General features: G+C 50.2%; 1 protein-coding gene and 1 long non-coding RNA gene across 3 annotated transcripts; both read right to left on the reverse strand.

Moving 5' to 3' along the window:
- Positions 1-349: 349 nt before the first annotated feature.
- Positions 350-15,409, reverse strand: MFGE8 (milk fat globule EGF and factor V/VIII domain containing). 2 transcript variants are annotated; one of them, NM_176610.1, is given in 9 exon segments: positions 350-1,121; positions 1,243-1,398; positions 2,433-2,617; positions 7,580-7,724; positions 8,635-8,790; positions 9,360-9,541; positions 11,708-11,839; positions 12,221-12,349; positions 15,282-15,381. In NM_176610.1, coding segments are annotated over 9 exon segments (1,296 nt in total). In that variant the 5' UTR covers positions 15,355-15,381; the 3' UTR covers positions 350-983.
- A 1,448-nt stretch (positions 15,410-16,857) lies between these two features.
- LOC132343338 (uncharacterized) lies at positions 16,858-26,345 on the reverse strand. Its single transcript, XR_009492106.1, has 5 exons — positions 26,275-26,345; positions 24,635-24,758; positions 24,108-24,250; positions 21,286-21,398; positions 16,858-17,792 (listed from the first exon to the last, which is right to left on the reverse strand). It is a non-coding gene; the product is annotated as an uncharacterized lncRNA (long non-coding RNA).
- Between the last annotated feature and the right edge of the window lie 785 nt (positions 26,346-27,130).

The following is a 27,130-nucleotide window of genomic DNA, read 5'->3' on the forward strand; positions in this document are numbered from 1 at the left end:
GCAACCAGCCCAAGTCTAAGCCCATTGAGTGAGTCAAAGTCACGCAGTGGTGTCCAGCTCTTTGCGACCTCATGGGCTATACAGTCCATGGAATTCTCCAGGCCAGAATACTGCAGTGGGTAGCCTTTCCCTTCTCCAGGGGATCTTCCCAACCCAGAGATCAAACCCAGGTCTCCAGCATTGCAGGCAGATTCTTTACCAGCTAAGCCACAAGGGAAGCCCAAGAATACTGGAGTGGGTAGCCTATCCCTTCTCCAGAGGATCTTCCCAACCCAGAAATCGAACCGGGGTCTCCTGCATTGTAGGCGGAAGCCCATTTCGACGGAGCAATGACGAACCACAGCGAGTGTTCAGGGGGTGATATAAATATATTTTGGAAGCTGCCTGTGTACTCTGGGTAAAGAACCAGCACAGAGGGGCTCCCCGCCTTTCCCATGCTCACCCGCCTCCTCCCCCGTCACTCCACAGACCCACCCCACCCCGCCTTCTACCTCTTTCTAGGCTTCAGGATGAGAGTCAAAAGGGGTCTGTGGGGAGTGGGAGGGGATGAAGGGGAAGTCTCGGGGCCAGGAGTGCGGCATCATGCCTCGGGCTATTCTCTCCAGCCTGGGGCCTCGGGGCCTGTCTATTCCTCAGGGCCCTGGGGGTGTGGGGTGTGGGAGCAGTGCAGGAAGGACACGGGGGGCTGGACGTGGGGACCTGGAGAGGCAAAGGTCACCCACGCTCTGTACTTTGCCCTTCCCTGTCCATCCCAGACCTACTCAGCTCCCACCGTGCCTAAGAAAACGGGATGGCTTGAGGACTGGGTGCCAGAGACCCCTGGGCGGGGGCGAGGAAGAGGAGGGAGGGAGAGGTGACTGGGAGGGAGACACTGCCTGCCCCCAGGTCAGCTACAATCAGGAGGGCGGGCGGAGGAGGCAGCAGGTCCACAGAAAGGAGCAGCTGCCCCAGGGCCCCTCCGGTCACTTCGGCCAGGCCTACCACTAACAGCCCAGCAGCTCCACTCGCAGGGTGATACGGTTGTGCCAGGCCACGGGCTGGATCCGCACGAAGCGAGCCTGGAACGGCGTCTCAAATATGTTCTTCTTGTGGGAATTATTGTCCATGTTACCAGGGAAAATCTGGTGGAAGAGGAGGTGTCAGGAGGCCCTCAGACCCAGCCCTCCTCCCCCTCAGACCCCAGATCTGACTCGCAGGGCACCCCTGGAGTGGGGAAGGCAGGATAGCTGGACACACACTCACCTTGCTTTCTGAGGCCCCCGGGTCCTTGTACTCAGTCCAGGTCACACCATCATCACCATAGGCCACCCTGTAGGCAGCCACATATTGAATGTGGCCAAAGTCTCGGGCACCCTGGGTGATGATGCCCGTGACTCGCTTCTGGGAGCCCAGGTCAATCTACAAGGGGTGAAAAAAAAAAAAAACCAATCCCGTCTTCTTTGCTTGCACCATTCCCAGTAAGGTGGGGAAAAGCACACATACACGCTGGGGCATACATTCTAGTTTCGGGAAAATTACTTCATTTGGCAGAGCCTCAGTTTACCCATCAATCAAGTGGGCATAAATAATCCCAGCAACTTTGTCAAGCACTTCACTGCAATGTCAGATTTCAGAGCCTGGTCCCAGGCAACCCTTGTGCAACGGGAACAGGGGCAGAGAGGCCATAGTCTATAGGGACATAAACTGCTCATGAGGCCCCTGCAGGCTGTCCAGGGCCTGACATTGGTCCTGGGGGATTCCAAAGGCAGGCAGCTTCTCATGGAACCCAGTCCCCCAGGCTAATGTGCTCCTTGGGGCCTAGAGACACGACCAGCCTCCTGCCCCCCAGTCCATCCTGGGGAGCCTGCCAGCTGACCAGGGGAAGACGGTGCTCAGTAAGATCCAGGCTACAAACCCATCTCACTGCCAACCAGAAGGGGAGCCCCAGGCAAGTCCTTGCCCTGCCAGGACCCGGCTTCCTCAGAGATAAGAGGATGCTCTGGTTTTCCCACGACTCTCCTGAGCTTCCCAACTGCAGTGAAACCCAAGGGCTGTCGCACGGTGTGCTCTCGGTGAGTTACAGCGCATCCTCTGACAGCAGGCACAGAAACCCCGACACATCCCTCCTCCATCCTGCCCTGCTGTCCCTGGGCTCAGCCTTACCCTGTGGCAGCCAATGGAGGTGGCCCCACCTCTACACACACACACACTCATCACCTGGGGCCGAGGGCCTTGACGGAAGCAGCTCTGAGCTCCTCCACCATCCCCCCAGCCTTGAGTGACAGAATCAGCAGAAAGGTGGTAACACAAGAGGAAAAAAAGAGCAAAGTCGAACACAAACAAGGCTCAAAGAAACTCCCTCTTGGCAAGCAGAAGCCAGGGTTGGTCCAAGGTCATAGATCCCACACCCCCACCCAACCCCAACCCTGCATCCCCGGAGGAGCCTGACCCACCTGCAGCCACTCAGAGGCACTGTTGGTCTGGGCGGTCCAGGCGTTGAACTTGCCCTGATTATCCAGTCGTGCGTAGTAGGGAAACCAGCTAAAGGCACTCAGGCCCCAGGTTTTGTAGTAGCTGGAGGCTGTGATCTGCTTGTTGGGGATGGTATTATCCTTCAGGCCTAGGGGTTCAGTGCATCCTGCGAACAAGGAGGTAGGGGTGGGGGCTGTCACCGATCTGGGATCCACAGCCTCCCCTGGTGGGTGTGAGAGCGAGGCAGTGAAGGGAAAAGAACTCTGGCTTCTGACAAGCCTCTGGCATCCTCTTGAACACAGAGAAGCTCCTTCAGGCTTCCCTGCTGGCTCAGTGGTAAAGAATCTGCCTGGCAATGCAGGAGACAAAGGTTCGATCCCTGGTCCAGGAAGATCCCACATGCCATGGAGCAACTAAGCACGTGCCCCAAGACTACTGAGCCCTGGAGCCACAACTACTGAAGCCCATGCACTCTACAGCCTGTGGCCCACAAAATAGAAGCCACTGCCGTGAGAAGCCCGCGTACCACAACTAAAGAGCAGCCCTCGGCTGCAACAACTAGAGAAAAGCCCACGCAGCAATGAAGACTCAGAACAGCCAGAAGAATAAAATTACACTTAAAAACCATTAAAAACCAAAAGAACAATCTCCTTCCACCTTTTAGAGCCAACTAACTGGTCTAAATATTTTCTTGCTGACAGCCCTACCCACACCTCAGCTCAGCTCCCGCCCCACGCCCCTCAGTTGCTCTGAACAGATCACCCACCAGGCTTCTCCCTCTGCACCAGGGCAGGGCCCTGATCCACCACCTCTCACCCTCCTTCAAAGCCTGATTCAGACCCCTCCTCCAAGAAGCCTGCCCTGATCACCTCACTCAGGTGGGACTCCTCTGGACTCACAGCACTTCCTGTCGTTCCTACAGTACAGCTGCGATTCATACCACCAAGTTCAGGAGTAACTAATAATAACCATCTCACTGACTCAGTGCTGACTTCAGTCATTTAATCCACCACACAAAAACCGGAATCAACAGGATATTAGCAACCCCATTCCACAGATGAGAAAACTGAGGCTAAGAGCCATTAAGCACTGTCCCCAAGTCTCTCTGACACACACACAGAGCTAATCACCATGCCACACTGCGACACTGTCTCCAGCACTCTTGCACCCACTCAGAGCTGGGAAGGCCTGCCTGGTGATGACCCAGTGATGAACAGCACTGCATTCCTGCTCTCTAGCAGGCGGAAGCTGAGAAGTCAGAACTCCTGAGGCTCAGAAACGACCATGTCTTCCTGTCCCACACCCCGTCCCAAAGAGTTTACACATTCACTACTCTGCTGCTGTCTGACGTGCCTGGGAAGGTTGCCTGAGAAGCTGGCCTTGGGTTCACTCAGGCCTGCTCCAAACATTCAGGAATGTGCCGGGCTGTTCTGTACTCTCATCTGCACCTGCAGGAGGCTAGAACAGCTGGGGATGGGCAGGAGACAAACTCCCACGAGGGGACTTCCCTGGTGGTCCAGTGGCTAAGACTCCACACTCCCAATGCCAGGAGGCCCAGGTTCGATCCTTGGCCAGAGAACTAGATCCCGTAATGCCAAAACGAAGAGTTCACACGCTGCAACTGAGACCTGGTGTAGCCAAATAAATAAATATCTTTAACAAAAAAACTCCCAAGAGAATAGTGGGTATGTCTCACACATGTTAGAATCTTCACTGCACAACTGGCTGTCCCTTTGCAGAATCCAGGGTAAGACCTGCAAATCCATGGTGCCACCTGGGAGCAGACTATAGTACACAGTGCTTTACACCACAATCTCCCCAGATGCTGGTGACCTTGCCAGTGAAGACATTTGCCTTCAGATGGTGCCGATGCTGATCAATCATACCATCTCTTTGTGATGGTGGTGCATCAGGTAACCTCCAGCCTCTCCCATAAAGACAGGCTGATGGGCTGGGAGCTGGTTCATCCCAAAGCTCCAGACCTGGAAGGCCACGGGGCTGGCACAAACCTGGAGCACTCTCGAGAGGAGCCAAGGAATCTTTTGATCATGGTGCACCCTTCTACAGCCCATCTGCTTCCAGCACTACATTTCCCCATCATTATGGGCCCCCTCCCCAGAAGTCAGACAGCCTTCCAGATAAAAGAGAACTGGGCAGGGCACCAAGCAGAACTCTCAGCTCCACCACTCCCTGTGTGACCCTGGGGAAGTCTCCTCCCGACTCTGGTCCTCAGACTCCCCATCTAGGTACCAGAGCAGTGTTTCTCAGAGATCAGTGGAAGTGAAATGAAGTGTTAGCCACTCAGTCGTGTCTGACTTTTTGCGACTCCATGGACGATAGCCCACCAATCTCCTGTCCATGGGATTCTCCAGGCAACAATATTGGAGTGAGCTGCATTCCCTTCTCCAGGGGATCTTCCCAATCCAGGGATCGAACCCAGGTCTCCTGCATTGCAGGCAGATTCTTCACCATCTGAACCAGAATACTGATGGTTTTTAGATCACTGGTGCGTGCATGCGAGCTAAGTCACTTCAGTCATGTCTGACTCTGTGTGACCCCATGGACTGTAGTCCCTCCAGGCTCCTCTGTCCATGGGATTCTCCAGGCAAGAATACTGGGTGGGTTGCCATGTCCTCCTCCAGGAGATCTTCCCAACCCAGGGATCGAACCCTTGTCTCATGTCTCCTGCATTGGCAGGTGGGTTCTTTACCACTAGTGCCACCTGGGAAGCCCTTAGATCACTGGGGACCCTGTTAATATAAGGCTTCTGTCTCAGCAGGTCTAGGCTGGGGCTAGAAGTTTACAAGCTTCCAAGTGATGATCATTCTGCCGGGCCATGGAGCTCACTTGGAGTAGAAGACACTCATCCACCCAATCCACTGGCTCCGCCACCCTGACCCAAGCCACCTTATCTTCTACACATCTCCCCCTCACTCACAATGCCCCTCTGCCTCCATTCTCCCTACACAGCCTGAGGGATCTCTTCTAGACCCAACTCTAACCACAGCCTATCAGCAGCCCCACAACAATGGTTGCCTCTTGTTCTGAGTACAAAGGCCTGCATCCTTAAAATGGTCCACACAGTCCCTGCCTGGTCCATCTCTGCCCATCACCCACCCAGCTATCCTTCATTTTCCAGGCTCCAGCTCCACTGGCCTCCCTTCTACCTTTCAACATGTCCCAGGGGCTTTGCACTCACCAATTCCTTACCTGAGATGCCTTTTCCAAGTTCTTCTCATGGCTTGATCTGCATTATTCAAGCTTCTACTCAAAGGCCATCCCAACAGGGCAGTCCCCATGCCATTCCCTCTCTTCACCCCAAGTCACCATCGTCACATCTCCTGCTAATTTCTCCTTTATCATTCTTACTGCTATCTGACCTTTCTTTTATATTTGCATCTTGTCTCACAACAGACTCTCTCATTAGAACCCAAGAGCCTTACTCCCTAGAGCCAGACACTCAGAAGGAGCTTAATGAATACCTTAATAAATATCTACTGAGTTAAATAACTAATCAATTCACCAAGGAGACTGTGCCTGCTGGTAAACAGGGATCTGGTGCAGGGCATGCCCAGAAATGCCCAGATCAAGTCCCATGCACGTGCACACATGTATACACACACACACACACACACCCCCCAATACTCTCTCCAGCTGACCCAAATGCCTACAAGGGAAAGGAGACTGGTCCAATCCTTAAGGAAAACAAACAAGTCAGCTTCACCTCCTCCCCTTGCCAAACACACCCTCTCTTGGCCTTAGAAGGAGCCAGTTGTGACATGAGACGCTCAGGTCAGCAACTTTAAACAGGCAAGGGCTTCAGACAATGACAGCAAGTAGTGAGGGACGCCAGGGAGAGGAGCCCAGGGTGAGGGTCCCCAGACCTGTTTCTGTCCTTTATCAATTGTTTAAATTTTCTTTCAGCAAAAGGGATAGTCTTTAACTCCCCAAAACAATTAGGTTCAAAAGGCAGTGACCCTGGGAGCAAAAATAAACTGACTTTACTTCATGCTTTAAAAAAAGAATAACCCCGACAGGCACTGAACTCAACTCTGAGTGGTTTTGGGTGATAACTGAAATGCGATAACAGAAAGACGATCCACAGAGGGGAAGGAGGCGAGAAGGGTAGGCCCTGGGTTAAGACAAGAAAGGCAGAGAGCCATCTCTGCTCTGCAAGCTCTGCCTAGAGAGCCCTGCAGTTCTGCCGGCAGCCAGCAGGTGGCACTGTGGCTGCAAAGAGAAAACTATCCAGACCTCAGGGAGAAAGCAACGCCCGACTGAGCTGGGCAGACCATGCCCTCAACCCAACCCCTGTACCCTGATCTCTCCAGAAAGAGAGACAAGAAGCACGCCTCCAGCCCTATGACCTTCCATGTCCCAAAATGTTTCTCCTGAATGCAGATTATAGGTTTGGGAGGGAGAAAAAGTGGATGAGTGGGTGTCAAAGCCCAGGGATTCAGACCAAGTTTTAATACCTACCAGCTGTGTGCCCTTGATAAACAATTTATCTGGGCCTCACTTCCCTCCTTCATTCATTCATTTATTGAACCCATGATCAATGCACTGGGAATGCAGCAGTGAACAAAACAAACACAAACTCCCTGCCCTCGTAGAATTGACATCTGCAAAACAGAACTAACGCTATATGTTCTAGAAGCTCAAGGAACCAGAATACGTGAAAATATTTTGAAAACTGAAGTGGTATCTTTTTTTTCCCTCTTTGTTGTCATTTGCTGTTTAGTGGCTAAGTCATGTCTGACTCTTTGCAACCCCATGGACTACTGCCCACCAAACTTCTCTATCCACAGGATTTCCCAGGCAAGAATACTGGTGTAGGTTGCCATTTCCTCCTGCAGGGGATCTTCCCAACCCAGGGGTCAAACCCGGCTCTCCTGCATTGCAGGTGGATTCTTTATCACTGAGCCGCAGGAGAAGTCCTTTTTTCCTCTTACCAACCAGCTTCTAGAAAATGTAGCACCTGGGCAGGACTGCTTAAGGCCTGGTGATCCTTCTGTGTTAGCCCAGGTTCCCAGGCTTTGCTGCCTGCCTACCCAACTCCTCACCCTGGCTGAGAAAAGAGGGGACAGGAACAGCCATCTCCGAGGACGGCAGAGCCACTGGCACTCACCATTCAACTCACAGCCAAGGAGTTCAAAGCGGAGGGTGCAGCCCCGGTGGCAGATGATGGGTACCAGTCTCACATACTGCGTCTCCAAGGGGGTATCAAACAGGTTAATCTTCAGGCCGCTGTTGTTCACATTACCTATAAATATCTAGGAGGGAAGAGGCAGATTGGAGGAGGAGGTCAGTGCAGGCAGTCCCGCTTCCTGGGGTGGTCTCTCCCCCTCTTCCACTTTGGGCCTGGAAACAGAGGTGTGCGTAGCAGAGCTGGCAGGAGCTCCCCGTTCCTCCAGACAGCCCACAGCCCTCAACAGATTCCCCTTTTCATACCTTCTTTGGTCACCATGGGGCATAGGTGTAAATTCTCATCTTTCACCCAGGACCACCTATGATCTACAGGGCTCCTCTGTGCAAATTAGGAAAAGGTACTCCTTTCTGAAAAGACTTGTAACAACAATTTTCCCACAGACAGAAGTACACATGAGGTCTACATTGTGAATGATGCTAAGTAGTAGCCCTTGAGCAGTGCACAACCCGTACAACTGTACATGGTGTCCCTGAAGGCTGTAAATGCATCCCATCTCCACCATTACAGCCACCCTCAACAAGTCACTGAAACTTCTTGAGTCTCACTATTCTTATCTAGGGCTTCCCTCGTGGCTCAGTGGTAAAGAATCCACTTGCCAATGCAGGAGACATGGGTTCGGTCTCTGAGTTGGGAAGATCCCTTGGAGAAGGAAATGGCTACCCACTCCAGTATTCTGGTCTGGGAAATCCCATAAACAGAGGAGCCCAGCAGGCTAAGTCCGTGGGGCCACAAGAGTCAGACATGACTGACCAACTAAAAACAATTCTTATCTGTCATATGGGCCTATTACTTGTAAATCACAGAGCAGAGACACAATCTGGGCTTCCCAATTTCTGTGAGCCAAGATACACCTGAAAACCCACCTTATGGTTCATTATCCCGGGTACCCTCACCTCCTTGGGAGCCCTCAAACAGCACTGAGCCCCAGGGGTTGCTGACCACAGCCCTTCTTCAGGGTTCCCAACAAACCTCACCTTATCTCCTGACCGCCCTGCAACCTGGATGAACTGGAATTGGCGCCCATCGGTGCTGTAGGCCACTTTAAAAGTCTTCAGGTACTCAGCACTCCCTGCGCGGCTGGCCCCCTGGGTCACCACACCCGTCACCCACATCTTCCGCATCAGGTTCACCTGGACCAGGGCAGGCAGGACAGAACCCCTATCTCCCGGGTTCTTCCTACCCCCGTCACTCCCCCAATCAGGACAACGAAGCGGGGGGCTTTCTCATCTGGCCCTCTCCAGGCTCTGGACCCAGTGCTCAGGACACAGGGACAAGACTCCAGGGACTTCCCTGGTGATCCAGGGGTTAAGAATCTGCCTTCCAGTGCAGAGGGGCATGGGCTCCATCCCTGCTCTGGTTGGAGAACTAGATCCCACATGCCTTACAGCCAAAAAAACTAAAACATAAAACAAAAGCAATATTGTAACAAATTCAATAAAGGCTTAAAAAAAAAAGGACAAGCTTCCAGAGGCTGCAAACAGTGCAAACACCCCTCTAACAGCCTAGTATTCACTCCCTTCATCCCGCCCACCCACTCCAGGCCCCCAGAGCAGCCCTCCACTTAAAGATACTTCACCCATGGGAACCGGCTACCTTGCTACCTGGACTCCAGTTCTGAACCCTCCCATGGTGTCCCCCACAGTATAGGCACCCACATTCTCCCATCACATCACCCACCCCCGGGCCACCCTTTCCATACCTGGATCCAGGGGTTTTTGTCATAGTTGCCGGATGTCCAAGCGTTGACGATGCCCGTCTGGTGCAGGCGGGCTAGCTCCGGGGCCCAGCGCTGCAAACCCATGAAGCCCAAATGCATGGACGAGGCAGAGATCTGGGAGTCGGCAATGGCACCCGTCTGCATGCCCAGCGGTGAGGTGCAGGCTGAGGGGGGAAAGGGCAGTCAGAGGGCCACTCACGCAGGTGGTACCCAGAAAACACGAGAACAAGACAGTTGTGGCCTCTGCTGAGGACCCAGAGGACCCAGAGCAGAGATCATGAAGGGACGATGAGGGCCAAGGAGGAGGTGCAGAAACAAAGTGCACAGGGAGGAACAGAGGGGCCGGGCAGAGCTGTGAAGGGGCTTGGGACACTGGGCTGCTAGAAGGTTCCAGGCGAGGCCCACATGTCACGACTGGCAGCTGGAGTCCCCCACCAGGCTGCAGGAGGCGGTCTCTTTTTTACAGGACATCAAGAAGCAATTATTCTAACACAGTGGGTGGGCTGGTGAGCAGATACCAGTATGACCTCCTGTCTTTCTCCATGTCCCGCCCCATCCAGCCCAGCCCCCTGGTCCCCTGGAGGATGGCTTTGGAAGAAGGGCCCCTCAGATGGCAGCGAACAGTCCTTACACTGCACATAAAGCACTGAGCATGTGTGCCTGGAGTTTTCTAGAATCTCACTGGCAGGAGTTTTCTGAATGGAGTGTGAGAGCCATTGTTTTGTCTGGTACCCTCTGTGCCTTCTCACTACTGGTCCTGACCAGCCATCTGGGACGACCCCCCTGGCCAAGGCCCATCACCTTCACCAGTAATGTGGTCTTCGGGGGCCAAGCCTGCAAGCCTGGACCTCAGGTCCCAAGCAGAGAACCCGGGAGGGCTCCACTTGTATTCCAAAATCCCAGGCTCACGCCAAGCTCGGTGCATGACCCTCTCACAGGAAGAGAGAGGCACAAGTGAGGCCATACACCCGAGATCAGAGCCGGCCACTGGCTGAACAGAGATCCAAACCCAGGTCTGCTCTGTCCTCAGCCCTCATGTCCACACCCAGCGGGCCCCAAACATGCCTGCGGGGTCCTTAAGGGCTCCAAAGACACACACCAGGTAACAAGTAAGGAGGGGCAGCAAAGGTCCCTGTGGGGGGGTTCCTCGCCCTTTGTGGTCGTGGCCACATCCAGCCTGGGACAGACCCCAAGCCGAGAAGTAGAAGGAGGCGAGATGAGTAATTCGCACTCAGGCACACCCCGGGTTACCTGGGCTCCAGCACGGTAATTAGTGGGCCCACCTGGCTCCACCCAGGGCTCCCAGCGGCCTTGGCGAATACCTGCCCCCCCCACAACATTCCTCTACCCAGTGTCTCAGACATGCTGGTCTCAGCCCTGGGCACAGGGCACAGGCCCTCGGGGCCTGTCTCCTCTGAGCTGAAGAGTGAGCAGGCACTTACCTGGTCTCCCCCAGAGCTGGCTCCCACCCGGCTGGCCCAGCCCTTTCTCCTTCCCCTGGAGACGGTCCACGGATCTGCCCAGAGCAGGACACTGCCCCCTGCCCACCCGCTCAGGGACAGACCCCCTGGACTGCAGAAATCAGGCACTGCCACCCTCACCCCATCCAGCCCTGGGCCTAGATTCGCCCACCCGATGGCAGGTGAGGAAGAGTCCTGGTTTGTGGGAGGAATCTCAGCTAGGCCAGAAGCGAGGACGGCATGGACAGATGCCGCTGGCAAGGTTTGCTGGGCACCCGCCAGGGCCAATCTGCGGCCGGGTGGATAACCAAGTGAGCCAGGCTGGTCAGCCCCTCTGCACACGCCGGGCCTCTGACCGCCTGACCGTGAGCGGACGGCCCAGTCTGCCCAGACCTCTCCCTCCTCTCTGAGCTCTGCAAGGAGGCCAGAGGTCACACTTGGGCCAGCACTGTCAGACCCTGAGGATCAAACCTTATTAACTGACTCCCTGGGCCCCAAAAGATTAAGAATGTGTTGGTTTTCCTTTCTCGGTAGAAAAATCCCAGGACTTAACCCTAAGGCTATATGTCTCGTTCATGGTGACAGAAAATAACACTCCCACGACCTCTGGGGTCACCACCACCCCTCACTCCCCTGCAGGGACATCAGGCCTGGCCAGCAGTCCCAGGAGAGAGAACCAGGCAGGAAGAAGCCTGGGAAGGGACAACAGAGTCCCTCCCTGCCTCCCCAGTCCACAGTAACTGAGTTCTGCCCCGCTCGGAATCCTTCCGAAGGAGACCCTGACACAGGAGGAAGGCTGGCATGTGACCTGAGCCGCCAGGCCTGTGGTACAGGGTCTGCCCCTCAGAGCAGGCACCGCTGGATACTCACTGGTCTCACAGTGGATGCCCACGTATCCAAGAGGGCACTTGCAGATGTACTGGATGAAGACATCCCCTCGGTGGGAGTCGTCAGTTACCTGGCACTCAGCATCATTGTGGCAGGGGTTTGGGAAACAGGGACCTGGGAGGAAGCAGGTGAGATGGGCAGGTGATCAAGAAGGAGCTGGAGACAGGCAACAACAGACAGGCCAAGCCCCAAAGGACCCTCCACCCAAATTTGGCCTACTGCCTGCCAGTGCCCACCAGCTCCTCCCTCCCCCCTCTCAATCTGCCCCATGGGGCCTGGGCCATCCTGGAGCCAAGAAGGGTCACGTGGAGGTGAGTCAGCCCAAGTGAAGGAAGCACCCAGCTTTCCAAGTGGCCTGGGAGCTTCCAGGAAAAGGCTGGCGGACAATGGGAGGGGTGCTGGGGACCACTGCCCATAGCCGGACAAGCTAGGCCAGCAGCCTGGGCTGCAGCTGGGAGCTGGCGGGGAGCAGCAGGCATGGCCCAGGACAGGTACCGTGCTCTGTCTCGTTGCATAGGAGGCCCGTGAAGCCTTCGGGGCAGAGGCAGTAGAAGGGGGGGGTTCTGTCCTCGTTCAACAAGCAGGTCCCACCATGTAGGCACTGGCTGGAGTCACAGAAGTCACCTGCAATGACAGTTCTGGGTTAGTAACAAGTCATTCATTGAGTAAATATTTGGGGGAGGGGAGGGTCAACCACCAGGTATATATTCTGGGCCCCTAAGACAGATGCAGTCTGGGTCTCAAGAAGCCAGATGAGGGACGTCCCTCATGGTCCATTGGCTGAGATTCCACATTCCCAATGCAGGGGGCCTGGGTTCGATCCCTGGTCAGGCAACTAGATCCCACATGCCTCAACTAAGAGTTTGCATGCTGCAATTAAGATCGAAGATCCCACATGTCACAACTAAGACCGGGTACAGTCAAATAAGCAAATACCTATTTTTAAAAAAAAATAAGAAGTCAGAGGAAAGAGGTGGTGACCTACAAGTCACCAGGTAATGAGGAGGCACCATGAGCTCTGAAGGAGCCTGCGTGAGGGGCCAAGGGAGAATGGTTTCTGCCATAAAGCTGGAAGGTTCAGAGGTGGGGACATTTGAGCTGGCTAAAAGTCACAGTGGGAAGGTGCCAGGCTGGAGAATGAGGAAAGAACTTTCCAAAAAGAACCAGAAGCCCAGAGCACACGGTATACTGCAGATCAGGAAGAAAGACATCGCTGAAAAGGGAGGTTGTCGGGGGGGACCTTACGAAGGACAAGTGTTGACTCTTCATCCTGCAGAACAAGGGCTCTTAACCCTCCTTCAGCGGCCCCACCACTGACCACCAGGAAAAAGTCAGAGGTTCGAAAGCATGAGGTGGGAGTTGGGAAGCCATTTCCTAGCTGGTGAGGGAGAATGTCAAGAAAAGGCCACGTGCTGAGACGTGGATGGGCTGCCGGGGTGGAGAAGTGGCTCAGAAGTACACACAGATCCCTCTGGCTCTGCGTGGAAATGTGACTGAGCAGGTGAGAGAGGAGACCAGGAAAGCATCAAGGATGCTGCCACAGGCCTCCTGGTAAAAGACGAAGTCAGGCTGAGAGATAAGGAGGAAGGTGGATTTGAGAAACACTGGACAACAACGAGAGGTGGGAAGAGGGCTGGAGAGGACTTCACAGCTTCTATCTGGGGGCCCAGGTGACAAGTGTTAGCCTGTCCCCAGTGCTTTGACTCGGGTGGACTTCAGCCCATTAGGTCAGCCAGACCTTCAGAGCATCTTCTACTTGATCTTTGCATCCCAGAAGGGCTGCCCCAGACCCCACACCCCTACGCATTACTTGGGGTGAGACATGAGAAACCTTTTTTCCTCCCTGCAGAGTCACGCCATCCCAGGCTGGAGGGCCCCTCTGAAATCCCAAAGCCCTGGAGAGCTGGGCAGGGGCTCCAGGGAAGGGAACACAGTTAATGAGCAGTGGGGGCCTCAGGAGCTTAAGGCGGCTCCCAATGAGCCATTAGTCATTGGCTTTAAATAGCAGGTTAATCCCCTCCCTGACCTGACAGGCGGCGGGCACTGCCTCGGCAGAGGCTTGAGAATGGCCAGAGCCTTGGGCTCCTCCTGGCAAAATCCAACTCCCCTCTGTCCCCCTCCCAAAGGGCCCTCTCCCTGCAGAGCTCCAGGGCAAAGCAGGGGAAAGGGGAAAGAGAAAGGTGTTCCCTCCTCGCAGGCGTCTGACCCACTCACCCGCGCACCGCAGCTGTGCGGCTTCCCCCTTCCTGCTTAAGCTGGGCCTCCAAAACCACCTTTGGGATTTCAGGGTCCTGCCTTCTCTGGGAGATCTCCCCAGGGACATTTTGCCAGGGCTCAGGCTGTGGGGCCAGGGGAGGCGAGGCAAGGGACTTTTAAGACCCAGCCATCTCTCTGTGTCTCCAAGAGACTTCAAGTGGCTTCCACTCCAGTTGGGGGACGGGGGGTCAGATTGGCACCGGATGGCAGAGCCGAGGCTCAGCCATGACCCTCCCACCCCAACGAATTTCATCAATCCTATTTCTAGGGATGGAGGCGGTGCCTGAAGAGTCTTTGCCATATCCCGCTCACCCCATGGGCACCCTTTCCTCAGCCCGCGGTGTAGGGCATCGCCCATCCCCATCACCAGCCTGCTGGAGGCCCAGCTCTCAGCAGGATGCGTCCTAGGCAGGGGAGGAGGGCCAAGAAAGATAAAGCGGCAGGCCAAGGCCATAGGGAGAGAGGGGAGTCGGGAGCCGCCATCTCCGGTCGGAGCCCTTTTCCGAATCCCTCTCTAGGCTCCTCACCCCTCCTGGGTTCCCCCCACCCCCCACCCCCGACCCAGCCCCAAGCCTATCCACTCCTCTGGCTCCCTAGCCAGCCCCTCGCTTATCTGACCAAATACCTATTTTTAAACGGAGGATAAAATCCCAATGAACAGACCAGCCGCCGGCATGGCCTGGGAGGGAGTTTCCAGGTAAAGTTGGCTGGAAAAGATTTATCAATACAAGAGTCCTAGAAACTTCCTGGTGGAAGGAGCGCAAGAGCACTATGTTACTCGCTCAGTCGTGTCCGACTCTTTGCGACTCCATGGACTGGATCCTCTGTCCATGAGATTCTCCGGGCAAGAGTACTGGACTGGGGTGCCATTTCCTCTTCCAGGGGATCTTCCCTACCCAGAGATTGAACCTGGGTCTCCCGCATTGCGGACAGATTCTTTACCATCTGAGCTACGAGGGATGTGGCCTCATTTTACAGATGGGAAAACAGAGGCCCGACACAGCGGATTCCTTTGTTCTGTGTAAGCCACTTCCCTGGGGGAGGCTGGGCTGTCACCCAGTGTCCCGAGCCCCCGCCCAACGCTCAAGCCTCTAGCACCGACCAAACCTCCACCCCCAGCTGGAGGCCGAGAGCATCCCCGCCGCCCGCCCGGGCGCAGCCGGAGAGGTCGCCCCTCGGCTCAGCCCCGGCTCTTGGACCAAGTTTGTAAACAGCGGAGGCAAAGGGAGGGCGCGGCGGCGAACTTCCGAGCGGAGCGGAGAGGAGGGGCGAGGGCGAGAGGGCGGCGCGATCAACTCACCGGAGAAGGCGAAGAGTCCGGAGGAGCAGAAGAGCGCGCCGCAGAGCGCGGCCAGCAGACGGGGACACGGCATGGTGTGGGGACGAGGGCGCGGAACCCGCGCTGGGGCGGTTCAGACCCGAGGGCTCGCACTCCTTCTCCTGGACGGGAATAAATCAGGCAGCGCAGCACCTCCCACCGGGCCACGTGCTCCTCCCAGGCCCGCCAGAGGCGGACTCGGGGCGGGGCTCCGCGGACTGGGGAGGGGCTGGGAGGAACTGGGAGTCGGCTGCCGCCCGCTTCAGTCCGAGCCACGCCCTGCATCCCGCAGGGTGCGAGTGACCAGGCATTGAGTTCCGAGTCGTCTGAGCAGTAAAGGGCTCAGAAGGAGTTGTCTGTTCTTTGCTTTTTGGTTTTGCTTTGGTTTTTGTTTTTAACTTTTTAGGCTTAAGAAAAGATGCTAGACCTTATTCATTGTAGAAAAAAACCCAGATTACAAGTACGGGTACCATTTGCATTTATCAGATTGGCAAGCAACAAATTAGTAGCGCAGTGTGAGTGCGAGGCTCCCCGGAACAGGCTCAAGCATGCATTGTTGGAGAGAATGTAAATTGGTTCAACTTCTCCAGAGAGCTGTGTGGTAATATCTATCAACATGACAAAGGCTGAGACCGGAAGACCTAGCAATTCCCCATAAAGGAATTCATTCTGCCGAAACTCTCACGCATAAAATGACATGTACACAAAGAGCATAGCATATCATAGCATCATCCTTTGAAATGGTAAGAGACTTAAAAAAAAAAAAGAATAATCAGCATATTTTTCTGTAAAGGGCCAGGTAGAAAATACTTCAGGATTTTCATGCTATAAAGTCACTGAGACAACAGTTCACCTCTGTCCTTCCTTGTAGCAGGAAAACACCTCAGTGTTCCAGGAAATTAAATGAACACGGTGGTTGTTTAAGGGGGCAGAAACTGGAGTGTTGGGGTCAATACAGACTTGCTTGTCATGGTTGAATTTTTCCTAAATAATTGTTTTTTTATCATGTGCAGGTATTGCCTTTTACAGGGGTAAAAATTTTTAATAATAGTGTTCTCATCTGACTAGCCAAAAAAAAAAAAAAAGAGAGGGAGCAGCCGGATATCTCCTCTACCAGCTATGTTGATACCTAGGTTCAGACTAGAGTCAGACTTAACTACTGGCAGGAGACCCTTCTTAAAACCACTCAGAAGGAAAAACACTGCACATACATGATCTACTCGGTAGCCACAGAAAAAGCATTTGGTAAAAAATCCAGTACCCTTCATGATTTTGTTGTTGCTTAATCACTAAGTTGTGTCAGGCTCTTTTGCAACATATGGAATGTAGCCCTCCAGGCTTCTCTGTCCCTGGAGTGGGTTGCTATTTCTCCAGGGGATCCTCCCAACTCAGGGATCAAACCCCAGTCTCCTGCATTGGCAGGGGGATTCTTTACCACTGAGCCACTAGGGAAGCCCAGAAATGAACAATACAAAAATGGGTTAATAGTTAAGCAAACAATTTCATTCACAGTAGCATCAAAAAGAATAAAATACTTACAAATAAATTTAACAGAAGAAGAAGGCTTGTATACTGAACACTAACAAACATTGAAAGAAATTAAAGAAGACTTAAATAAATGTAAACATTTTTGTTCATGAGTTGGAAGACATATTGTTAAAATTTATTTGATGGCAATACTCTCCAAACGGATTGACAAATTGAACATAGCACCTATCAAAATTCCAACTGTCTTTTTTTTGCAGAAATTGACAAGCTGATCCTAGAATTCAGGTAGAAACAGAAGGGACCTAGAATGATCAAAGCAATCTTAGTAGGGGAAGAACAAAGTTGTTAGACTCATACTTCACAATTTTAAAACCTGCTCCAACACAACTGTAATCAAGACTGTGTGGGAACTTTTCTGGTGGTCCAGTGGCTAAGACTCCACACTCCCAACAGGGGAGGGGAGGTGGGGGCTTGTCAGGGAACTGAATCCCAAAAGCTGCAACTAAGAGCCCACATGCCTCAACTAATATCTGGAACTGCCAAATATACATTTTTTTAATTAAAAAAAAACACCATGTGGTACTGGCATAAGGAAAGATACATAGATCAATGGAATAGAACTGAGAGTCCAGAAATAAAGTCATACATCTATGGTCAATTGATTTTCAACGAGTGCCAAGATAATTCAATAGAAAAGGAATAGTCTGGGAATATCCCTGGCGGTCCAGTGGTTAGGACTCAGCACTTTCACTACCATAGGCCTGGGTTTGATCCCTGGTCAGGAGACTGGAATCCCACAAGACATGTGGTACGGCCCAAAAAAAGAGTAGTCTTTTCACCAAATTGTGCTGGAACAACTGCTGCTGCTGCTGCTAAGTCGCTTCAGTCGTGTCCGACTCTGTGCGACCCCATAGACGGCAGCCTATCAGGCTCCGCTGCCGTCCCTGGGATTCTCCAGGCAAGAACACTGGAGTGGGGTGCCATTGCCTTCTCTGGCTGGAACAACTGGATAGACATAAAAGAATAAATTTGGACTCCCATGTACTTTATACAAAAGACTAACTCAAAAGAGATCAAAGAACTAACTGTAAGAGTTAAAACTATAAAACTTGTAGAACAAAACAGGCATAAATCTTTATGACCTTGGATCAAGCAGTGGCTTTTTAGGCATGACACCTAAAACACAAGCAACTAAAGGAAAAAATAGATCCACTGGACTGCATCAACATTTAAAAACTTTTATACTTCAAAAGACACTTTCAAAAAGGTCTTTTCACTTCACAGAATTGGAAGAAATCAATATAAGTCATTTGTAAGGATCTAATACCACGAATATATAAATAACTCAGAATTCAACAGCAGAAGGACAAATCAATTTTTAAATGGGGAAATAATTTGAATGGATATTTCTCCAAAGAAGATAAACAAATGGGAGATATACATGAAAAGATGATTTATGTCATCATAAAAATGGAAATCAAAATCAAAACCACGTGAGGGACTTCCCTGGTAGGTCCAGTGGCTAAGACTCCTCACTGTCAATGCAGGGGGCCTGGGTTTGATCCTGGTCAGGGAACTAGATCTCACCTGCTGCTTCAAAGATCCCATGTACTTCAACTAAGACCCAGTGCTGCTAAATAAGTAAAAAATTATTGAAAAAAAACCACATGAGATACCACTTCACATACCCACTACGATGGCTATAATCAAAAAGTCAGATGACAATAAATGCTGGTGAGGATGTAGAAGATTGGGACCCTCACACATTACTGATGGGCTCGTAAGATGGTACAGCCACTGGGGAAAACAGTTTGGCAGTTTCCCAAAAAGTTTAACATAGAGTTATCATAGGACCCAGCAATTCTACTCCTAGGTGCATACCCAAAAGAACTGAAACCAAGTTCATACAAAAACTTACACATGAATGCTCCTGACTCATTATCAGCAGCCCACAATTGAAAACAATTCAAATGTCCATCAACTGATGAATAGATAAACCGACTGGTATATCCACTCAATGAACCATTATTCAGCCATAAAAATGAATGAAGTACTGATCATTGCTGCAACATGAATGAACCTTGAAAACAGCATGCTAACTGAAAGATAGGTCACGGGTACAAGGTTTCTTTTAGGGGTGATGAAGATGTTCTGAAATTAGCAGTCAGTGATGGTTGTACAACTTTGAGAGTATACTAAAACCACTGTACATTTTTAAAGGGTGAATTTTATGTTCTCTGAATTATATGTCAATAAAAAGGAAATACAGCTCTTCAGAAATCCCACCTAAGGGAATCCCCTAGTGGTCCAGCGGTTAGGACTCAGTGCTTACACGGTGAGGGCCTGAGTTCAATTCCTGGTCAGGAAACTAAGATCCCACAAGCTGTACAGCACAGCCAAAAAAGAAAAGAAAACTGAAATCCCACCTCAGATAGCAGATACAGAGGGCTGTGAGTACAGCATCCTTTCTGGTTAGTGCCACAAACTCCAGCAGAACTGAAGCTCCTGATCACCCTCACTGACTTTCTGCCACCCACCTGGTATAAATACAGAGTTACCAACTTAAGTTACATTTCACCATTGAGTCATTCAACAAGCTGTTTATTGAGTACCAACTGTGGTCAGCATTCAAGCTGGAAATGGTGGCTGCACACTGCCATCAACTGGGAAGCTTTAAAAATATACAGGTGACCAGGCCGCATTTCCACATAATTATATTAGAATCCCTGGGGTGGAGCCCGGGAATAAGTATTCTTAAAGTTCCCCCAGTTAAAGCTAATGCACAGTGAGAATGGGAACCACTGGCTCCACTCACTGAGGAGAGAGACCGAAGACCTGGGCCCCGGGATCTGGAGCTGACAGAGGATTTAACAAGTGAGAGAGGGCTAGACAGGAAGGGGATTTTCTTTTATGATCTGCCCCTTTTGGAGTTCAGTGGGATGGTATCTCTTTGGCCTGAACACTTTCTTACCTAGTACTAGATAGTTTCAGGTCTTAGTACTACAAAGACAGCACAACAATATGACATGATTTGAATAAAGGAGGACAAGTTTAGATCGGGTGACCCGGGAAAAGCTCTTTAAAAAGGTGACTTTCACACGGATCCTGAGTAAGAAGCCAGCCTTACAAGGCTCTGAAGAAGCAAAAGCTCTGAGAAAGGGACAGAGCAGAGAGCTCAGAAATTAACCCCAACATAAACACCAATTTGATAAACTGAATTTTGAAGGTGCCAGGACGATACCTGGCAAAGGATAGGTTTTTCGACTAAGGGTACTGGAAGAATCAGATGACTGCATGCCAAAGAAAAAAAATAAAAACAAAATTAAACTTTATTATTTTTTTGTTGTTGTTAGTAATACCTGTGTTGTTCTCTATACAAGACTGTTATAAGATTAAACTTTAATCTTATATAAAACTTAACTCAAAAAGGATCATAGAAATAACTCTATACCAGAAATCTATAGAACTTCTAGAAGAAATTCTGTGTAACTTCTGTTTGGGTGATGAACTTGAAATACTGTACTAAAAGCAGGATCCATGAAAGAAAAATTGACAAACTGGACTTCATGAAAGAAAACTGTTTGCTCTGCAATAACATTGTTAAGAGAAATAAAGACAAGCCACACACTAAGAAAACGTCTGCAGATCACATATCTTATAAAGAACATGTATCCACAATAAAGAACTCTTAAAACTCAAAAATAAGAAAATATACAATCCAGTTTGTTAAATAGGAAAAAGATCTAAACTGACAAAGAAGATAGTGAAAGTCTCTCAGTCGTGTCCGACTCTTTGTGACCCCATGGCCTATACAGTCCATGGAATTCTCTAGGCCAGAATACTGGAATGGGTAGCCTTTCCCTTCTCCAGAGGATCTTCCCAACCCAGGGATCAAACCCAGGCCTCAGGCAGGTTCTTTACCCGAATCTGAGCCACAAGGGAACCCCAAGAGTACTGGAGTGGGTAGCCTATTCCTTCTCCCGTGGATCTTCCTGACCCAGGAATCGAACCAGGATCTCCTGCCATTGCAGGCAGATTCTTTACCAACTGAGCTATCAGGGAAGACCAACAAAGAAGATAAGTGGATGGCAAATAAGCAGAGGAAGAGATACTCAAAGTAATTTTTCACTAAGAAAATAAAAATGCAAACAACTATTTAATATCTCTGCAGACCTATAGAATGGCCAAAATCCAAAAACAAACAAACAAACTTGATCACCCCAAATACTTATTGACAGCAATGCAGAGCAATAGGAACCCTCATTCACTGCCCATGAGGATGGAAGATGGTACAGTCGTTTTGGAAGACAGTTTGGTGGTTTCCTATAAAGTTTAACATAGACTTATGACACACAGGCAGTTACACTCTAAGTGTGTATCCAAGTGAATTAAAACATATGCTAACATGGAAACCTGTACACAAATGTTTACAGCAGCCTCATTCATAGTCATCAAAAACTGGAGGACTTCCCTGGTGGTCCAGTGGTTAAAAACCCACCTGTTAATGCAGGCGACATGGGTTCGATCCCTGGTCCAGGAAGATTCCACACGCCCCAGGGCAACTAACCACAGCTTCTGAAGCCTGCACGCCCTAGACACTGTGCTCTGCAACTAGAGAAACCATCTCAATAAGAAGCTCATGCACCACAGTGAAGAGTAGCCCTCGCTTGCTGCAACTAGAGAGAAAGCCCAGGCACAGCAATGAAGACCAAACACAGACAAAATAAATAAATAAAAATTTTTTAAAAACTTAAAGCAACAAAGATGTCTTTTAACCAATGAATTGGCAAATTGTAGTGTAACCATATGATGGCATACTTATCTGTGAAAAAATTACTGAGATAGTGATTCATATGGCAACATGGATGAATCTTAAATGCATTTTGCTAAAATAGAGAAAAAAGACCCAAAAAACTACATGTTTTATGATTTCATTCACATAACATTCTGGGAAAAGTAAAACTATAGGGATGAAGAATGGATGAGTGGTTGCCAGGGTTTGGGGAAGCAGGAGTGGTTAACCGCAAAGGGCAAGCTTGGGGGAATTTTTGGGTGATGGAATATTCTGTATAACACTGGAGTGCTAGATACGTGATGATACCCAATTTAGCCAAATCCACAGACTTCACAACACAAAGAATGAACTTTATGAACATAGACAAATACTTAAAAATCAGCCAGGATGGCTGGGGGAACCCCAGACTGTGACAGAAGAGTCTAACTTGATTGCAAATGTATGACAAACCTCAGTGCAAGTAGTTGGTGGGGGAGGCAGGAAGGGGAGTGGAGAGGAACTGACATAAGTAGATTAGGAAAACACTGTTTTGACTGGAAACTATAAGGCTAAAGACAAACAGAATTCTGCATAATCCCCAAAGCTAATCAGTAAAGGCAGTAAAGTTGTTTTTCATGGAGTTTCAGGCTAACATGTGCATACATGTGCTCAGTTGTTCGGTCACGTCCAACTCTTTGCGACCCAAGGACTGTAGCCTGTCAGCGCCTCTGTTCACGAGCTTTCCTAGGCAAGAATACTGGAGTGCGTTGCCATTTCCTCCCCCAGGGGATCCTCCAGACCCAGGGATCAAACCAGCATCTTCTGCACTGGCAAGCGGATTCTTTACCACTAAGCCACCTAGGAAGCCCTCTGTGTGCATGTATGCTGCTACTGCTGCTAAGTCGCTTCAGTCGTGTCAGACTCTGTGCGACCCCATAGATGGCAGCCCACCAGGCTCCCACGTCCCTGGGATTCTCCAGGCAAGAACACTGGAGCGGGTTGCCATTTCCTTCTCCAATGCATGAAAGTGAAAAGTGAAAGTGAAGTCGCTCAGTCGTGTCTGACTCTTAACGACTCCATGTACTATAGCCCGCCAGGCTCCTCCATCCATGGGATTTTCCAGGCAAGAGTACTGGAGTGGGGTGCCATTGCTTTCTCTGGTGTGCATGTATACTGGGGCTTAAACAAGTGAGTAAATGGATGGTTGATGGTAGGACTCAGATTTCTCACTGTTGGAGAAAGAAGTTGTAGATAAACAAGGAAGGAGGTTGGAATAATCCACGTAGTACAAGATTAATCAGAGATACTAGTATGACTTCAAGTTCAACTTAACCTAGATACAGATGAATGGGTGCAGAAATAATTATAGATATGTGTGTATACAAGAGTTGTAATGTTGTTGTACTTTAGTTGCTAAGTCATGTCCGACTCTTTCTCGACCCCATCGAATGTAGCCCACCAGGCTCTTCTGTCCATGGGATTTTCCAGGCAAGAATACTAGAGTGGGTTGCCATTTCCTTCTCCAAAGAGTTATAATATGTTTATTTCCTAGCTCTGTCTGCTGAGAGGGCCTAGAAACAGTGACACCCCAGTAGCAATGAGCACCTCAATGCTCAGACCTTTGTCTCTAATACCATTCTCCAACAAAAGGGATGAAAGTGCTTTGGAGAAATGGCTGGTTCTAGGGCAGGGAGTATATAAGAAGAGCCTCAAGCATCCATAAAGTGCTCAAAAAGAAAACAGTGCTCTCCAATGATAGCTGCTATGTTTGTATTGGGAAACAGATTGCTGTTGTTGCAGGGGTGGGTCCCTGTGGCTGGAGGGATTCAAGCAAAGGGCATGAGTCAGGAGGAGGGTATATGAGAGGCACAGTGAGGACAGGTGATCTCTCAGATCTTCACTATCTCTAAGATGCTGGTTTATAATTATGTATTTGTCAACACTGCCCAACGCCATTGATGTGGAGAGGAAGGAAGAGTTTGCCTAGTCCAGCCATTCCTCTCCTGCCCTCCAGCATCTGTGAATGCAGGCGGGGCTGGAGCAGGATGGCACGGCAGTCCCATGCTCACGCTCCTTAGATGTACACCTCCTTTCCCAGACCAGATGCTCCAAGCACACATCATGATCTGTGAGCAAACATCCCAGCCCAGGGACTGAACAACCTCCTTTTGTTTTTCAGCCAAAGGCCAAGAGCCAAGGGCCGGCACTGGGGAATAAACATGCTTTCAGATTAAAAATGCAAAAGTGTTTTCTCGCTGAAACCAAAAGGTGGACCAAATTCTGAGGGTCCTTTATATGATTTTCCTCACCTTTGAACACTATCCTCACTAATTTCCCTGGCAACTCCCTCCACCCTCACTAATTTCTCCTTCTCTGAACTCCTGAAGCCCTGATGCTCAGAACAGCCAACGGTCTCCTGTTCACAGTTCCTGGCACCCTGAGATGCCTCCCCACCTGGTTTGTCTGCTCCTCTGAGAGACAGTTGGGTGTTGCACAGAGAGATTTAGACCCGGGACCTGGACTTGAGCCCCAGCTTCCCATCTTACCTGTCTGGTGCCTCAACCAAAGCTGCTAACCAGGCACATTAATCTTCTTCATTCAAAGTCTGCTTCCTTTCCTCCTTCCCGGGAGGTTAGTGGCATGCATGGAGGTTGCCTCGCTGGCCCAGAGCAGTCCTCGGAGTCAGCATCTGGTGTGGAAAAGAAATACCACCTGGGTCGGGGATTTGATCTTCAGAGCAGAAAGGGGACACAGAAGAAATGCCTTAGAAAGATCTATTTTTGTAGGGCTCTGTTCAAAGCCTTATTAATGGGGCCAGCTGGACATCTGGACAAGCCATCTCCTTCCTGAGTCCAGAGCAAGGCCATTTCCGGGAAGAACATCAAGTCCTTTCTTAGAAATTGAACCCAGGGAGGAATAAAGCCAGAGCCCCAGGTTGGGCAGGGTCGAAGGGTGGTTAGTAAACCACAGGCCCAGGAGGGTTTGTCACGGACTAACCCCCACCCCCCTACTCGCCCACCCAACACTTGCTCATCCTCCAGCTGGAAGGGTCTCCCTTTAAGGATATGGGTACCTTGTCTATGCAGAGATCCTGGCCCCGTCTTCTTTCTCTTACTACTGCCTCCTTTTCAAGCCAGCAGCCCCAGGAGAACTTGTCAGACGCTCATTTTGCCATTTCTCCCAAGAAATAGTCGACCCTTTTGTTAAAAAGAAAAAAGAGACAACAGCAATAAAAAATAAAAGGTTCAAAATGGAATTACTTATGTTAAAACCCCTCCTTAGCAAACCAAGACTTAATACCTAACCCAACTGCAATTACAGCCTCCCCCAGGAATGTAATCTTTAACCAACTTGAAATTACCTGGTCAGCACTAATGAGATATTCTGCCTCGTAGGTCCCTTCCGTTCCCCTTAGGAGGGCGACCCTGCCTGAAACAATGCATTTTTTTTTTTTTTTTTGCTCACAATTTCCTTTTTCTGCCCCCTCTCTGTCTTTAGAAATCTTTCATTTTTTCCAGCTTGGTGGAGCTCCTTTCTACTTGCTAAGTGGAATGCTGCCCAATTCATGAATTGTTTAATAAAGCCAATGAGATCTTTAAGATTTACTTAGTTGTGTTATTTAACTCTCAATGAACGTGAGCAGCAGACTTAAAATTTCTGATTGCTTGCTCCAAACCTACTATGCTTGCAGCTCTGGCCCCAGTGCCCCTTTGAACTCAACTCCCAAGTCCCTAGCAGAGGTCACATGCACTTTTGTAAAACTGCCAGGTGAACAAGTTGGTCTACCCAGTCTTTGCCATATTCCAAAAATGCCACTGAGCCCAGAGGGAGCTCACCTTGGCTGTGGGGCAAACTTCTCTCCAGAGAGGAATTGGACTACATCTCCTGCTCCAATCCTCGGTGTGAAATGTGTAGCCATAAATCAACATCCTCCCTACCTAATCTCTACTGTGTTCATTCATTCATTGAAAAATATTTACTGAGCAATTGCTAAGCTATGTGGCATGAGGGCCCATTCAGCACCTCAGAGTTGGAATAAGGATTATTTTAAGCTGAAGACATCTGGAACTCAATTGATGTGGAAAGAAGCCTTCTCAGAGCTTCCCTGTATGACTAAAAGCAGAAAACTTTGAGACTTGAGGATTGTCATAAATGCCCTCTTTAGGGTGACTCTGTTCCCAGGAAGAGACTAAGCAGACTACAGAAAACCCCTCTCTATAGAATTTTTAGGGTCCTGTAGGTCACAGAAAGACCACTCATACCTTTTTAATGAAATATTTTTGCAAATATTCTTATGTCCCCTTAGTTCTCCTAGAGAAACCTATTCCTTCCATAGGATTCTTTCCTTCCTCTTTCCTTTCACCTACTAAGTTAGATACTCAGACCCCTAATTCTAACTCCCCTTTTGGGTTGCTCATCATTGATCACCTGTGTGTAAGTAAATTCTTGTTAAACTGTCTTTTGTTAGTTTAATTCACAGACCCTCATACAAGAACGTAAGAGTGTAGAGGAGGAGTTTTTTCTTTTCAGCAATGGTTTGAAATGAATCTTGTTTTACCCTGCAGTTCTCAACAAGACCTGGAGCCCCTAAAGCCCTAGCACTGCCAACCTCTTGATCCTAAGGCATTAAATCCTCCTTACAGGACCTTTAGCAGGTATGCCAATTCCTAGCCTTGCACACTTCCCATCCTCACTTTCCAAGTATCTGCTAACCTCAGTCGAGGAACTTGCTGAGACCCCTGCCTGGAGCCAAAATCCACTCCTTCCCCAGCATATCCACAGGTCTAAGCTATTTGTCTTTCTAGAATTTAGATTCTAGAGTCTATTTGTCTTTTTAGAATCTAGAACATTGATTAATGCCCTGGGGACTAGACAGCTTGTGTGATGACCCTTGGCTGGGAAAGCTTTGGTCTACCAAGTCCAGACCCCATCAAGGTCTCACCAGCAAGGTAACTTGCAGAAAAGCCTCTTCATTTTCCCACTAATCCAACCCCCATCACTGCTGAATCAGATGCCCCCAGGCTTCACAAGGGCAAACGCTCATTCTCAGAAATAGCTTCCCAGGTGGTAAAGAATCTACCTGCCAATGGAGGAGAGCCAAGAGACACAGGTCAGATCCCTCGGTTGGGAAGAGACCCTGGAGGAAATGGCAATCCACTCCAGTATTCTTGCCTGGAAAATTCCATGGACAGAGGAACCTGGTGGGCTTACAGTCCGTGGGGTCACAAAGAGTCAAACACGACTGAGAGACTGAGCAGAGTACACAGCAGTACAACCCTTAAGGACAGAGCAGTGTTCCCAATGGCCCTCAGATACCGAGTTAGCACCACACACCACCCTGCCCCCAGCCCCTTGGGCTGCCAGGAGTGAGAAAGGGTCCCAGCAAGAATAGTCTCCTTAAAGGGCTGTTCTCAGCTGCACTCACAAAGACCTGGCTGGGGCTTGGAAAGGAAACTTGTAAAAGGGTAGCTGCATTCTTAGGTGAGGGTGGCCCTCCTCTTCTTCCTTCACTCTGCTGTCTGCTGTGGTGGGGGGAGGGTGTTCTTCAGGTGATCTTTGTGTTGAGAAT

This window comes from Bos taurus, chromosome 21 (genome assembly GCF_002263795.3).
Source record: "Bos taurus isolate L1 Dominette 01449 registration number 42190680 breed Hereford chromosome 21, ARS-UCD2.0, whole genome shotgun sequence".
NCBI classification, from domain to species: Eukaryota; Metazoa; Chordata; class Mammalia; order Artiodactyla; family Bovidae; genus Bos; species Bos taurus.

Coding starts and splice junctions, on each gene's coding strand:
- MFGE8 (XM_024981610.2), bottom strand. CDS start 15,354: ATGCCGTGTCCCCGTCTGCTGGCCGCGCTCTGCGGCGCGCTCTTCTGC. Junction 1,399..2,432: donor GTGCCTCTGAGTGGCTGCAG/GTGGGTCAGGCT, acceptor CACCCCTTGTAG/ATTGACCTGGGCTCCCAGAA. Junction 1,122..1,242: donor CGGGGGCCTCAGAAAGCAAG/GTGAGTGTGTGT, acceptor CTCTTCCACCAG/ATTTTCCCTGGTAACATGGA.